The 16,874-nt window shown below is 36.9% G+C and overlaps 1 protein-coding gene across 4 annotated transcripts in view; it reads left to right on the top strand.

Moving 5' to 3' along the window:
* Positions 1-3,591: 3,591 nt before the first annotated feature.
* The window catches only part of LOC142348143 (uncharacterized), a 55,435-nt gene continuing 42,152 nt past the window's right edge, over positions 3,592-16,874 (top strand). For 3 of the 4 annotated variants that reach the window (XM_075399352.1, XM_075399351.1, XM_075399349.1), the window contains exons 1-3: positions 3,592-3,708; positions 4,454-4,879; positions 12,959-13,077. In XM_075399352.1, coding sequence (XP_075255467.1) covers positions 4,621-4,879; positions 12,959-13,077 — 378 coding nt within the window. In that variant the 5' untranslated portion in view covers positions 3,592-3,708; positions 4,454-4,620. Of the gene's footprint in view, positions 3,709-4,439; positions 4,880-12,958; positions 13,078-16,874 lie in introns of all 4 variants that reach the window. The other variant, XM_075399350.1, reaches the window with a different exon arrangement.

Below are 16,874 nucleotides of genomic sequence, written 5' to 3'. Positions count from 1 at the left end.
TCCTACAGAATGTCTCTAGACTGATTCAACACTTATTTAATGGCATTATAGCCGAGAGGTAAGATGTCTGTTTCACAGGCCAATGATTGAGAGATCAATCCACTGCCTCAGCGACGCTGTCTGTGTGAGTATGAGCTCTACACGTAACCATAGCTTCAGTTTGACCATAACTTGACCAATGTTGGCTGCAATCAAGGTACCACGTGAAAATTTCAGACGCAAAAAAAAGTGGCAATAGTCACCAAAAAAAAGCAAAGCTGCTCATAAAAAGATCCGTCTGAAATGTGGAGAATAATAAGAGAAAGGGCAGTTGAGAACAGGCTAATGTAGGCCGAATGTCCTTCCGCTGCAATTACGCAGGAACCACATTTATTAATTATTATTATTATTTGCTCAGCCATCAACCTACGGGACCAACGAACCATTTATCATCACTTTTTTACCATCCCAAATAAACTTCCTTGAAATTCTTCATTTTCCTTCTTGCTTCGATGAAAAATCTTCGATCGATATGTTTTTGTTCATTATAAAAACTTCTCAGAGAATTCAAGCGACGCATCCGGACAGCTCTTCATTCTGATAACAACATGGAGTTGAGATTTGTGTGAAGTCTTCTGCATCCCGGGCCGGTGTTTGGCGGTGAATTTTTGTAAAAAGTGAGGTGAAATGTGGTGACGAAAATAATTTTCACCGGGTAATTTTTTTATCTTTTTGCGGTGAAGGCTGTGAATTGCAGTGAATTATTTATTTGCACCGCGTTCTCAATGTTCTTCCAAAAAAAGAAGCTTCCTTACGCGGTTTAGAACCTCTTACCTCCTGCATGCCTTCAATTTCTTGTTCCACTTCGCCACCTGTCACTTAATTCTATGATATTTCTAGAGAACTTAAATCAAATTCAGTAAACGTTGGAAAGCCAATGCGATGAATTTTTGTAGGAAAAGCGGCGAATTTCGCGGTGAATTTTTGTAAGCGGTGAAATGCGGTGAATTATTTTTTTCACCGCATTCAACGTTTTGGCCGCCTTTCTTACATTAATTTACCACAAAAGTTGACGCAGTGAATTTCTGTAAGAAATGCGGTGACTTTTGCGGTTTTTGTAAGAAATGCGGTGAAATATTTTTTTCCACCGCATTTACCGCAATCACCGCATTTATTACAAAAAACCTCGACCCGGGATCTCATCTCTTTTGCTTATAAAATTACTCCTACCCTCAAAAACCAATTCTGCTGACTGCGCCATGGATAAAGTTGCGTATACCTACGTTAAAAATCAGAAAGAAGTTAAGTTTGTATCACTTCAGTGCTTTGGGACATACAAAGTCGAACTATTCACTTGGCCTATCCCACTTGCAGGTACTATTTGCAATTCATGATTAACAACTCAGAGCATTCAAAGCACCTTCATAGAAAATCTACAATGTCTATCGAGATTTCAATGTCATTTTTTAAAAAAGTGTTTTTTTGCTAGCGCTAAGTAGGCAATCGCTACTCTTGGTTTGAACGGAAAGAAAACAAAGAAACACTTCCAAGAATTCTTATTGTCAGAAAGATCGACGAAAAACTATGAAATCGGAGAAAAGTTTTTTAATCAGAAATTTTCTCGCTAAGCTGTGGGACACCGTTTATGCTTAAAATGAGTTAATTGTCAAATCGGTTGGCCTTTGTCTCCATCAGTCTCATGACCAGCACAATTTTTTGAATTTTATAGCCTTCAACAAACCACCCATCGAATTCCTGACAATAATGTTGTCAAGGTCTGAAGCAGTTTTGGGATCTATTCTGTTCCCAATTGAACCCGCCCCAGTTACAATCTGTATATTATAATACAGAACATTAAAATATAGAAATTTTGCACGTACGCCTGGGGGCGAAAAAGAGTTGCCCAGACATCTAAGATTTTTTTATCGCGTAAGATCTTATAAATTTCTATATATAGTCTTATAAGTACTTATAAGATTATGCGTTGCCTGGTTGAGACTTTGTAAGACAATATATCAGGCCTTACACGATAAAATTTTTTTTAATCAGATCTTATCAGATCTTACCCGATAAAAGTTCACTTTTCTGAGATCTTACACGATAAAAATTCTGGCTTATAAGGTCTTACACGATAAAAGTTCTGCCTGATAAAAATGTTTATCCTGTAAGATCTTATAAGAATCTTATAAGATCTTGTAAGACAATTATTCGAAAAATTTACTCATCTTGTTGATGCAATTTTTATTAGATCTTATACGATAAAAATTATTGATGTATGACATACTCCTCAAATTGAAGAAAATTCAGAGTTGCTTTCAAGGGGCAGTAAAAAAACTGCAGCATGCAATACTAAACTGAGCCATATTATCTAGTTCAGACTTAGAATAAAACTGCCGCCAAAATAGAATCAACAATTATTTTTTTATTTCATAATTGGTTAGTTGACCGATTATTTTTTTTTTACTTTTATTGGAACTTGACTACGTTATACAGCAAAACTGAAATCATTAAAACATCTGATCTATTCTTTTTCGCCCCCCCCCCCGCCAGTGTTTTTATGACCGCCAGCCACAAATTATGTGTTGTTATATACCACGTTACTATGTAAAAATAATGCACGTGCACCTGGGGGTCATAAAATATATATTCCCACAAAGCTGGGGGGGGGGGGGCGAAACAGAATAGATCCAAAACATGTCCTATCAGATCTTGCATGATAAAACTTCACGTACGGCAGAATTTTTATCGTGTAAGACCAGATAAGATCTTACACTATAAAGAGTTTTGATCAGCATCTTATCTTTTTTTTATCTGATCTTACACGATAAAAATTTCCAGAATCACTGAGGTTATGCCCACTAATCTGGGGGGGGGGATTTGAAACAACAGTTACCAAATCTGTAATGCTACTGTTTGGGGGTCTTTCCCTTGATAGCCCCCCCCCCCATGAAAATACAGCCCCCCTTATGGTATAAATACCATGATTGGGGGGGGGGGGGGCTAGAGGTTATCTAACCACTAAGCTGGGGGGGGGGGGCTATAATGGGAAAGACGCCTATTTGGATGTCGTTCCCTTTCTAGACCCTTCAGCGCTTAGTTTTCATATAGCGTAATGTCCCATCGCCCATTATGCTAAACCTTCCATTATGAAGGCTATGATTTCATCTGGGGTTATAATGGGACAGAGCCATTTAACCAAACCTTGTTACATTGGGTGGATCTATTCTGTTCCCCCCCCCCCCCCCCGAGCTTAGTAAGCATAAATTTTTTTATGACCCCCAGGAGCACGTGCCATTTTCTTACATAGTAACATGCTATTTAACAACATACAATTTGTAACCAGGGGTCATAAAAAACACGGGGGGGGGGGGGCGAAACACATTAGATCCATTGGGTAATGGAAGCCGATATGTTGACTTGTAGTGATAGTGTGAAAGAGACCTTTTTAACTTAATTGACAGACAAAGGCTCCTGTAATGTCACACATTCTACCTGAACTTTATTGCTATAGATCAATATCCATGTACCGATTTGAGACACAGGGGTTTTCATGTTGATGGGGAATGGAAGCCAGTTCTCAACGTCAGTAAAATATGTTTCTTTCATTTAAATGAGATATACATAGAAGCACGTGCATTTATGGGACTTTCGAAGCCAGAACTTTTGAACAGAGCACCAGAAGTGAGATCAACCAACTGTACATTCAGAGGCATTTTTATCTAAATTTTTGTACGCAGAAATGATTTAGCTCAATAAGTGGCAACTCATAGCGAAATAGAGCTACTCATTTGGTGTTTTTTGTATTATCCAAATTTCAATTATAACCCTTGATGGATCTTTTCCGTTTGTGCCCCACCCCCCAATACGTTATGCACCCCCCCCCCCCCATTACAGAGCACGTGCCACTACACAGTAAATCATTATGCAAAATATGGCACGTGCGACTGGGGGTGCACATAATATGCACCCACAAGCTGGGGGGCACAAACGGAAAAGAAAAGTAGATTCTGAAAGAAAAGTGGGTCGCGGAGCTCTAATGGGAAAGAGAAGATTTCTACTGCGAGCTAGTACAGAATCCCCCCCCCCTCAATGGGCATATAACGCATAACCCCTTTCCCGTGGATGTAATGATATCCCCCTTAAGCGTAATAACCCCCTTTAGCGTTATGATTTCACAAGGCTATAATGGGAAAGAATTTTCGGATACTAAGGCAAAGTGTATCTTTTAAGATTCTTGAAAGAAAAAGCGTATCTTGTAAGATTCTTGTAAGAAAAAAGTTTATCTTGTAAGATCTTGCAAGATTTTGGAAGAAATTCTTGCAAGACGGTGCACCGTCTTGCAAGATTCTGCCAGAACCTTGCAAGATCTTGCAAGATAAACTTTTTTCCGACTAGGGGTAATTAAAGTTTTGAAAGACGTGTTTTGAAAATACCCGATTGAGAGCTAAATCATTTTGTAGTATTACAATTTTAGCGGACCGATAATGGAAGAGTTGAGATAACAAATTCTCGGCAGTAACAAATTCAAGTCCTTCACAATGTAGTCGCATCTTGAATATAGAAGAGAAGCTATTCGCCTAAAGGTCTCTAATTTCTATTTAAGTAGTTCACCTTTGTGAACAAACTCGGCGTGTTGCCGAAATGTATCAGAAACAATGCGACGCCAAAAGAGCAGCCAAACAGGCAGAAGTGGCAAGTACTGGCAGCAAAACGAGCAAGCAGAACCCAAGTGTGAACAAGTCAAGTCGCGGCCAACCAGATACGATGACTGACGGGGCGACTAGTTCGAGTACGCAGCAGTACGAGCAAGTCGGATCAAATCCGGCTGCGAGTGATGCTTTTAGTGTGGCAACAATCAGCATGTCGATTGCCACCGACTTCGACAATACAGGGCTCACAGGTTGGTTTTAAATGTTTCAGAATGTTTATTACAAGGGCACGGGGGTCGAAAAAAAATTGTTTTCCGTAAAAAAATCGGATCTTTTCCGTTTGTGCCCCCCAGTACGTTATGCGCCCCAGTTACAGAGCACGTGCCATTACATAGTAATTCACTATGTAAAAATATTGCACGTGCGTCTGGGGGGTGCAAATAATATGCGCCCACTAAGCTGGGGGGCACAAACGGAAAAGATCCTGTTCTGGATTATTAGTTCATGAGTTCAAAAATTCATTAAAGTGTATCAATTTGATGATTTTTTCCCTTATAAGGACGCCAGGTTTATTTACAAGTTCCTCATTCTCACACCTCCTTTCCTAAGAAACAATTAATGAATAAATTCTCGGATCTTTTCTGTTATCGGCGACAACCCACTACCTCATGCGCTCACACCTATTTATAGAAAACGGAACAGTACATAACTCTGAAATACATAGCTCATTCATCGTTAGCTTAGGGTGCAAGTTATAGGTACCACAAAATGGGGCACAAAAATAAGAAATCTTAATTCTCTTGACATGTTGGGTGTTTCATTTTACAGAACCCCAGCCCCTCCCCTCGTGGCAATATAAGGTGGCAATACAGAACCCCAGCCCCTCACAGCACTCCTAAACAGCCCTAGAGGGCTAAAAAGCAAATAAAACTAAAATATTTTTACCAGAACTCTGATAAAGCATTTTAGTTTTATTTGCATTTTAGCCCTCATTGGCTGTTTAAGTGTGCCGTCTATTAAATTATTACAAATGAATGATAATAGCAACTTGCGTTTGATTTTTTTTGTTTTGGAATATACTGTGTCCTGTAATAAACACGTGTGGAATTTCCTATCATGTGTTGTCTACGATTGCGGGGCTCTTGGTCCTCAGAGACGCAATCCTGAAACCTTCTTTCGGCTGTAGTTTATTAGCTACTGCAAATTGAACGTAATGTTTCCGATTATGTTTCTAAAAGTACTGTGTCCTCTGATATAAAAATTTAATTTTATTTGCATTTTAGCCCTCAACGGCTATTCGGGTGTGCCTTCTATTAAATTATGACAAATTAAGGACAAAGGCAACTTGCGTTTGTTCTTTTTGTTTTGGAATATACTGTGTCCTGTAATAAACACGTGTGCTTTTTCCCATTTTGTGTTGTTTACGTTTTCGGGGCTCTCAGTCCTTGGAGACGCAATCCTCAAACTTTCTTTCGGCGTACTATTTTAGCTACTGCAAAAGAAACTTAATGTTTCCGAATGTATTGCTGAATATACTGTCTCGTAGGACACAGTACATTCAGAAGCATATTCGAAATTATTACGTTTTAATTGAAGTAGCTAAAATACTCTGGCCAAACGGAAGTCTTAGAATTGCGTCTCCGAGGACAGAGAAACCAGAAAAAAGTAGAGAACACATAATGGGAAAGACCACACGTGTTTATCACAGGAAACAGTATGTTGCTTTTATAATTCATTTTTGATAGTTTAATTGACGGCACACCTGAACGGCATTTGAGGGCTAAAATGCAAATAAAACTAAAACGTTTTGATCAGATGACACAGTACATTCAGAAACATACTCGGAAACATTACGTATTGTTTGCAGTAGCTAAAAAACTCCGGCCAAAAGAAAGTTTCAGGATTGCGTCTCCGAGGACTGAGAGCCCCAAAAACGTAGACAACACACAATGAAAAAAATTCAATCGGACCATTTCTGTCCCCTACCAAAATTAGTAGGCATATTTACGCACCATCCCAGTCGCATGTTTTAACTTTTTCATTGTCACATGCTATTTAACAACTCATAAATTGCAACTATGGGGAAAAAGGGAGGGGGTAGAATGTATTCAATTAAGCGTTCACATAATGACCCCTATCCCCTTTAGTGATTATACTGAAGCGAAAAAAATATGTCTGTTTATTGCAATTATTTTAGAATAAAAAGTTCTAGCTGTTCAGTCAAATTGTTTTTTCACAGCAAAATGGAATAGTTAAAGAATAAGATTTTGAACCAAACTTCCGATTTATGTTGCTTCCATCATTCTTCTACGTTTTATTTGCGGTAGCTAAAATACTCCGGCCAAAAGAAAGTTTCAGGATTGCGTCTCCGAGGACTGAGAGCCCCAAAAACGTAGACAACACAATGGACAAAATTCAATCGGGTCATTTCTGTCCTCAATTAATGTTGCTTCCATCATTCTTCTGCCATAAGTTATTAAAAAAACTTGCCTCAGAAAAAAACTTCTCAATTATAAAGCACCCTCTTCCCACAGCTTAGTAATTTAATTGAAGTCAGAAAAAAACATACGTTTTTTAACCTTGCCATGATAAATAAAAAACATTCGCACGGTTGTTACGGCTATGTGAGAAATTATCCAGCTCGAAGTGAACCCGAGTAGTTGAATAGCTTCAAGAGGGCGATAACAAACGTAGTTATACTTTTAATCAACTCTCATTGTGATGACAACAGTTGAGTAAATTACCCATTAGATAACAAATTAACGCCAATTAACAATGCGAATTCCGTTTCGACATTAGACTAAGAGTTTATAACACTCCTTTATCACCCTCTGCTACTATTTAAGCACTGGTGGTTGAAGAGTGTGATAAACTTTTAGTCCAATCACGGCATAGTGGCGTGCATCGCCTCATCCTGCAATTCTCGATGCCAATAACAACCGTGTTGTAATATTTATTGACTGGTCTGTGAAAATGTTTTTTTTAAAAAAAAAACAGGATCTCATCCGTTTGTGAAACCCACTTAGTGGATGCATTCTGTTTGTACCCTCAAGCGCACGTGCTTTTTCAAAATAATTAGTCACAGTCAGGATGTTTCAGTACTGAGCATTCAATCAAAGTCACTTTCATTTTTTCAAACGCATTACGGCATTTAGGGTTCCAAGCGAAACTACTGTTCTGTTTTGCTATCTGGTGACGACGTTATGCTATCCCGGCAAAGTCTTGAAACGCCTGTAGTAACCGAAAAAGTCAATAAAGGACCTCACGTCGGTAAAGATCCTAGGTAGGTTACGGATTCTCGAAGGAGGTGACATTTCTTTGTCTTGAGTTTGAGATTGGCTTTTCGAAGCTCTTGAAAAACTAGGAGCATATGTTTTTCGTTTTTTTCCACATTGCTAAACTCCAGAACGTCGGCCAGGATTATGAGAACAAATGAGAAGACGTATTCATTGAAAATGCTTTTCATAAGTTGATGGAAACTTTCTGGCTCGTTCACAACACAAATGGAAGTCTGAGGTACTCGTAATGTCCTTCCTCGGGGGTGAAAAACGCAGTTTTTGGTATGGCACTCTCAGCCAACGGAACTTGCCAAAATCTTGAGGCCAGGTCGAGGCTTGAGCAAACTGTTACACCGTGCAGATGATCCACTATCTGGTCAATTTGAGGAAGAGAAAAGGCATTCTTCTTCATTACTTCTTTGAGTTGTCTGAAGTCGGTTCACAATCGGTTGCTCCCTTCCTTCTTGGTGATGGGAACGATTGTTGCACTGTACGTGTTGTTTGGTGGTCTGATAATGTTTCACTTCAGCATGTCTCAAATCTCCTTCTTAACCACGGTCAATTTGCCAGGTGAGAGTCTATGGGGAGCAGATTTGATGGGCAGCGTATCACCTGTGTTAATTTCGTGCTGCACCAATTGAGTTTGCTCAAGTTTTCGTCCATCATCTGAGTTTCAGGTATCAAATGTACATATGTGTTTGGGATCACCAGAAAATCGGCTTTCAATTTAACCCCGGTCTCTGACGTTACTTCGGCAGCAAAAACGCTGAGTATTTCGAAAGGATCATTCATGGCCCAAAGAACTTGTTTTCGGAAAGTCTTGAGTTTGGAACGCTGCTCATACTGTGAATATCTTTTTCAATAGAGTGTTCACATTGCTCACAGTGTCCACAAAGGCTTTGTATTTTTGTCCGTCCACATCAATTTTTACGTAGACTGTGGATCCCGAAACTGCTTCCGCCTGAGCTTTGTTGATACCGCTCACTAGTTCTGGGTTCGCTCGCTGTAAAATGCTTTTCACATTTGGTTGTCTATCGGTGTATGAGTTCATGGATATACCCGGTTGTACTGTTTCATTCTTCGGACACTGATTTGGCAACTGCCCAAACTCTTGGCAATTATAGCCCTGCATTGGAAACTTTCTGGGCCGAAAGCGTTCAGGTTTTCTCGGACTTCTGTTCTGAATTCTACATTGACTTGAATCTGATAGAAATCTGGTCTGGGTCTCAAGAATCTTCTACATGATGATGTCGCTCTTGCTGCTCCAGCATCTTGGTGAAGCTTTTGGTCTGGAACTCAATCATTTGATTAAGACCCGTTGACATACTGTTGTGGGATGCTCTTAAATCAACTGTTGTTGACTCGCCATGATCTTGTTCAACCTATGTCCATGTCAAGTGTACGTTCCTTCGTCCTCGCAGTTGATTGGATTCCGCCTTACTGATGACGTCTGAAGCAACAGCCTTTCGTGTAGCTGTTTGGAAGCTCTTTCTGCTTTTTTAAGTTCTATTGAAAACCAGTGTGCATGAGATCGTTTATGATTAAGAAGTCTCAGAATTGAACTGCCTCCAGACCGATTTTATGGGCTTAGTAGATGTTAATAGAGTCATAGCAGCGCTTGTAGAACAACTTGCAGCGAGCATTGTCGATAACAACACTACAACAACTAATATTACTCCTGGTTTTAACCCAAATACCCCATGTTGGCAACCAACGGGTCGAAAGAGATTCGATTTGTCTTTCGTGTAAGCTAATTCAGATGCAGTCTTATTGGACTCTTTATTAAAAGCCTGGCAAAGACATGAAACATTGGTACCTCTTCCCTTCATTCCCGTCACGCAATACCAAGTTAAATTGTCTTCACATATGAGTATAAAAGTGCATGCCAAAATAAAGATTTTTTTTTACCTCAGTTTGTAAATTATTCTGATTGTAACCCACATGCTTACAAGCATTAAGTAAATTAATCACAACATCACTATTTTTATTATTATTATAATCTTAAAATTGTGGCTAATCGTGTTCGTAGGTAAAAGTGGGACTTGACCGCTCCTATTTCTCTGTTAATTGATATTTTCTGATACTGATCTAGCAGAAACTCGGTAAAAAGATTTCTAAAACAGGTTTATTAACAGTAATTTTGGTTCCTGCGTGATCGCTGCGGAATAGCATTAGGCTACTGCGGCCTGTTCTCAGCTGCACTTTTCTTCCTCTAAAATAGGTTCTACTCCTAAAAATTTTTTGCTGAAGAAGGCAATGTGTTCCATTTTTGAACAATTTTCAGGATTAGTTACTCCAGCAATTTTGTTCTCTTGTTAATAATTTGATTTGTTATCTTGTTTTGTCCTGTTTTTACAGAACTGGAAACTATAGTAAAACTTTTGGAGGTTCCAGAATAAACTGTTTTTATTTGACGTTTCGTTTAGCCAATTTTTGATATAAAAAATTTGACTGCCTTGATGAAATGTTTAATGAAATGATCAGTAGAGTGGTAAAAATCTTGTCGAAAACGGCTAGCTTTCATTCCAGTTAATTTGCCTATTTATGCCGATTATGTTGAGAGTTTGAATGGGCACTCCGTTGAAAAAACGATGATAGAAAACAATTGATTTGAAAACATCAAATTTACTGCTCAATGAATTTGGTTTTTTACAAGATACACGAACAGATAGCCTTAGCGTTCTTACATAAAACCGAATTTAGGTGATTTTCAAAAGTTAGTTTTGAATCAATTTGTTCTCTTAGATAACAACAAGCATGAGCTGATTTCATAACATCACCGTTCAAGAAAACTGGAACTGAATTAGCATGATTTGTATAAAGTAATAACTCTGTTTCAACCGCATTTAAAGTAAGTTTATTCTCTTTCACATTTTGTCTGTTTTAACTGAAAAAAATTTGTTTACGACTTTCAATTCTGAAGAAGACTAATGACATCCGCAAATTAAACAATGTCATTTTATTTTTCCAGTTTATTTGGAAAAAGTGTTGACAAAAACGTCCTAGCAATGTTTTTCAGGGTGCTCAATGTTGAACTTAACGCATTGTGTTCGTATAGAGAAACATTACAGACAAAAAAAATTTTCATTGACAGATATTGAGATTTTCAGCCATCTTGAGAAACATTTCATGTGATATTGAACTCAAAGCTTTCCATGTTTGCTTTTATTTTTCAATAAAGTTAAGCACAGCATCAGTTGAAGACTTTTTAGAATGGAAGTTCAATTTCTTTTTGTCCAAAACTTTTTATTTAAGATATTATGCTGACTGACAGAGTAAAAGTCTTTCAAAAAATTTGCAAAAATTGGTGTGATGCAAATAGGACGGTAGTTATTTGAAACAAAGAGAGCTCCTTTTTCTGAATTGGTGTAATAATTACGTCCTTTCAATTTGTTGGGAAAACTTTTTTTAACACAATTGTTGAATATAATATGATGTAATGCAATAGCGTAATTTCGGGCGTTCAGTGCCCGTGCTTTTGTGCATCCCTGGCTTGTTGCCTTTTTCTGGGCTAGGTTGTCACAATTTTGTTAAAGATTTCCATCAAAATAAAAGTTCTCGAGTTGAAAATTCCGAAATTTTGCTCTTTTTCAAAATTCAGTGAACAACCTGTCCCATATAGATGCCCATTTCTCTGAAATTTTTGTTATAGGTTTATAGATTGGTTTTTGTCTCTCATTTTTTTTTACCGTATTCATCGATTTCAATGATGTTTAGATTGTTATTTATCTTTTCAGTTTTTATTCTTAATGAATTTGAATTTCTCTTTTGAGGATTTAAATCTCTTACAACAGTCTTCTGAATATTGATGTCGTGGTTCATTTGACTTCATTTTCTGTAAGAATGAAAACCAAGGCTGATGTGCCCTTGAAAAAAGCACTTGAGCCCGCCCGATTTTGCTTAGCTGTAGCAGCTTGTTGGACTAAGTATAGCTGATTTCTCCTCTGTAATTTTTTCTTTCGACAAGGAAAGACTTTCGTAAAGATTTTTATTTTAGATGTCCTCTCAATTTCTTATGCGAACGGCTGTAAAATCAACCAATCGAGTTCATTATTTTCTCTATAACTTTAAAAGTTTATAACTTTTCTTCACAACGAATAGATATACTAAATGAAGACAAAATATTGGCTTCTGAGGTTTCATGAGATGCTTTCTTTTGCTGTCATAAATGAGATGCTTTCTTTTGCTACTCTTTGCAACATACTACCATTAGGAAAACTAGTAAAGTATTGTTTAACGAAATGCTCGAAACAATTTCGCTTTAATTTATTTCAATTTAATTATTGAAAATGGGATACCTTCAGAGCTGAGATTTTCACCTGCGCCATTATTCAATTGAGGCCTCATTTTTCTTCAGATTGTAAGAGCTGTTGTCTTTCCAGCGCTAAATTTGAAAAAAAGTTAATGAATCTTTTAATAAAGTTCAACAACTGTAAAAGAAATTTGAGAGCAAAAAGGAAGAAATATCAGCATTTAATTAAAACCTGAAGTAAAATATTGACTTTCATAAATTTTTCATCCACGAGGATTTTCCGATGAAGATGAAAGTTGCCAGAAAACCACCAATTTTTAAAAATTCACGTCCTTGTCTCCTATGGCAAAGATTCGATGGTGAACCTCAGTTCTTTTTGAGATAATCCCTCCTCAATTTCACCCTGTGTCATTTTTTGACAACAAACTGCAGGAGGAAACTATTAATTTCAAACAGCAAGTTATATGTACGGCCATTGTCAACATGAAATACCTAAATCACACAGGAGTCATACAAGATCGAAATAATCGAGCTAAAGTTCTAAGACGATACAAAATACATTTCGATAACTTTTTATTTAGTTTAGATAAGTTTTTAGTGGTCCATCTCAAAAAGCTCATAACAGAGATGAAACACACCGATTGAGCTCGGACAGTTGATCTGTATCGTTTTTTATCATTTATCGCTGTCAAATAGAAGCTTCAAAATATTGTTTGATTACTTTAGCTTGTCCAAAAGTTATTGTCTGTATTTACGAAAATGCTCAGTTTTTTGAGTTTCGTATTTGAAATTGTTTATAGAAGATGACCCTAACAGGAAGAGGTCGTACAAGAGGTCAATTGTGCTGAATGTGACCTCCAAGCCACGAATCACTCTTCATACTATGGAGCCATTCCACCCGGACAGTCAGCAACCACAGGTATTTTTTGTATCGCTCATCGCTACAATTGTATTATAAGTATTAATTATCTCTATAAATGTTAGTTTAAAATGAGACACAAACTTCGCGCAAAATCTCACGGTCTCTTACAAGTTTTTCGAAAATAATTTTTTAAATAAATATTTTGCAATTTAAGAAATGTCAGGCTTGCTGATAACGCATTTTTTTGTTCGAGGCGGTGCTCTAATCCACTCGAAGTATTTAGTGTTGAGTTTTTTGCACTTTCACGTTTTTGTCTAGCATGCGGACAGCACAATGGCTCGACATTCTTAAAAAAACCTAAGTATTTTTGTGTCTTTCCCATTATAGCTCCCCCTGAAATTACAGCCGCCCATTATAGTATAATTACCATGATTCGCTGGGGGGGGGGGGGGGGCTATCTGACCACTAAGCTGAGGGGGGGGGGGGGCTATAATGGGAAAGACCCGTACTTTTTTGCGGAACTTCAACATAAATTGTACAATTCAGAATGACGGTGGAAATATACATTTTGTAAAAAAATTTCTGGGGCCTTTTGTCGACAACCATGACAATAACTAATCACATTTTCAATTTAGGTCAACGCTTTGTCACTCCCAGACCTAGGTTCTGAAATAACCAGTGACATTTCGAAAACCTCTTACTCAAAATTGCTACTCACATTTGAAATCCTGTAGTTTGACCGAATAGAATTCGATTGGCCAAAACACTGGAGGGCCTCACCTAATGTTTAGAAAGCGTTTTTCGGAGTTGTCATTGTAATAAATTTTTTGTCCGGCCTGTTGGTAAATGCAGGATCAAAATGCAATAAGAAAGAATTGAGAACAACTCAATGCGTGTACAATTAACAAATTTGATGCAATACCTCGGAAGATATAAGAAAAAAATTCCAACGTCTATTCATAAGGGAAAAAAATGTTCAACTTTCTGAATTGATCAGTGATAATTTTGCAGTCGGTTTCAGAAATACAGTTTAATTTTGCCAGCTATAAGACTTCATTGACAAGGCTCTTTTGTTGAATTTGATTCAATACTGCGGGGCAATAAGAAACACTCAAAGTTGTCAACTTACGAGAAACATTAAGAAAAAAAATTGCAATAATAGATTACCAGGAAAAATAAAACTCAAGATCTCGTCGTTCGGTTGACTCTGGTGTATTTTTTTTACTGATTGAGTGTTATTGCTGCTACTATTTGAGTAGTTTACAACTAACTTCCATTTTTGTATGAAACTTGCATGATTACCGGGAAATCATACGAATCATATACGAGCTTGTATGATTACCGGGAAAAATGAAACTCAAGAACTCATCGATTGAGTGACTCTGTTTTGTTTTTTATTGAAAGCGCGTTATAGTTGTTACGATTGGAGTCATTTACCCGTTTACAGCTATTTTTTTTGTATGAAACTTGCATAATTACCGGGAAATCATACAAATCCTATATGACCATGTATGATTACAGGGAAAAATGAAACTCAAGAACTCGTCGTTGGTTGACTTCGGTGTGTTTCTTACTGATTGAGCGTTATAGCTGTTACGACTAGAGTGGTTGACAACTATTTTTATTTTTTGTATGAAACTTGTATGATTACCGGGAAATCATACAAATCATATATGACCTTGTATGATTACCGGGGATCATATATGACCTTGTATGAAATCAAGGAAAGTTGTATGATGGGCAACCCGGGCAGTGATGTTACGTTGAGAAACTGAAATTTTAACCCTGCAATGCAATGACAAAATATGCCTAGATTCATTAGTATTTACGAATAAATGCATTAATTATCCAAAACTTGAGCATTCAATTCTTCAAAAAACCATTCAAATAGTCTAACGTTTTATTGTCGTGCAATTAGTCTTTACATAGGACACAATTCAGAGACTTTTCGCAGTTCTTCCGAGCCGTTATATAAGTAGCTGAAAACAGCTAATTGTCTTTTTAACCAGTAATTAATATTGCGGGCGAATATTTTACAATTTTGTACCAATTAGGCTTTCGTTCATTTCGGCCCTGTTGGCACGTTGATAACAATCGTGGAAATTAGATATTGTATAATCATGAACGACAGTGCTGATCGTGTAATAACTGTGGATACTGTGGGCGTTTGTTGCGGTTATTCAATTTTCGGCTTTCTGCTTCCTCTCATTGTGAAGGACAAATTCAAAGAAACTGTTCAATTCAATTAATGCGTACGTTTGTTTCTAGAGCTGTTTTTTATACCCAACTATCCAAATTAATATTTTTTTCAAATTCTTTAGACGCGCCGTACTGCGATTTGTAGTGGAGGCAGCAACTTTTCTGTATTAGGCAAAATGGCTTTAAAAGCTCTTGAATCAGATTAGGTGCTGTATAATTCCCCTTATTGTATGGAAAAAAAATATTATTAGGCATCAAATATCTCAAAAACTGTAGTCTTCCAGAAGTGCGCGAACTGGGGGTTTGTTTGATATCATTGTTCGACACAAAGTAATGCTTACTCTGTAATTTTTCCGCTCTCATATCTCAACCATATATGCAAACAATATTTATGATACTCTACTATGTCATGACCTTAACTCAAGGTTCAATTGTAAAAAAATAGTCTGATTAATTTGGGTAGAGAAAAAGTGCATAGCTTCTCATTTACTAAGCATTATTTTTGAACTTGTTATCTATTAGGAACTAAACAAATGTTATATTTCAGTTTGCAAAATTAATTTTAGAAACAATTTAAATGTTTTTAAAGTTTAAATAATAAAAAGGGCTCGCAAGAAGATTTCACCTTAATATAAGAAATTGAACCTAAACAGTTTTGTAAACTTGTTATATAATTCATATAAAAAAATTTTGGATTTTCCAAGAACCGCACTACGGGTTTCAGGATCTTGGAAAGATCTTACGTGGTTTTCCAAATCACTTGAGTTTTTATGAAAAGGTGCAGAATAGCGAATTGAAAAATGTATCAGAAATTGATCTGTGATCCCTTACTTTATAATAGTGTGAAACTGAAGATTAAATTTATTGCGCAACTGAGTTATTACGGAGTTACGTGTTAGATCTGCTGCTTTTGATTTTTAAGGTTGCTTAAAAGACTAACTAACACCCGTAATCTGGAGCTGAACAAAATTACCCCGCAATATGGAGTTGAACACAATATTTTGAAGACCCATTCCATATCCTAAGCAATATTGAGCTAAAAAAAATAAAGAAAAGATTGAAAGAAAGCAGATAAATGTCAATTTTTATTCAAGTGTATCCTTCCAACATCTTCCTTCGATTAATCACAAAACTGTAAATAACATCCTACTGGAAGGGCCCATAGCCTGTACTGGCACAGACCCATGCAATTGGCAAAAAATTTCTGCTTTTGCAAAGATTTGTTTTCTTGTTTAACAAGCAAACTTTTATTTCATTAACTGACTTATATAAAAGTAGTTACAAGACAAAGTAAATTTAAGTAAAGATAGCAACATTTCAGCAGTAATGCTATTGGAATTTTTAGTGTTATTACTACAATAGGAATTTACGAACGCTTCCTTTAAAACACGGATTTTAAACTGTTCAAATCGTCGGTTTTTCTTTGGTTGTTATTTAATGTCAAGGTGGCGGAAAACATTAGAACGGATTGGTCAAAACATTGATTTAATTGATAGTAATTGCTCAAACTTCTAATTAAGCTGTAATTGGCTGCGAAAACTTCATCGCGCTTTTTAGCAATAATTTTGCCAAATTTGTAAAATTCAAATACACTTGCAATTTGTTGAACTGATATAGAAAAACATGAAACAAATACTCAAACAGTTTTGGTTTTC

The sequence above is a fragment of the Convolutriloba macropyga genome, chromosome 10 (genome assembly GCF_964194025.1).
Source record: "Convolutriloba macropyga chromosome 10, txConMacr16.3, whole genome shotgun sequence".
Classification (NCBI taxonomy): Eukaryota; Metazoa; Xenacoelomorpha; order Acoela; family Convolutidae; genus Convolutriloba; species Convolutriloba macropyga.
This window is presented reverse-complemented; position numbering and strand designations above follow the sequence as displayed.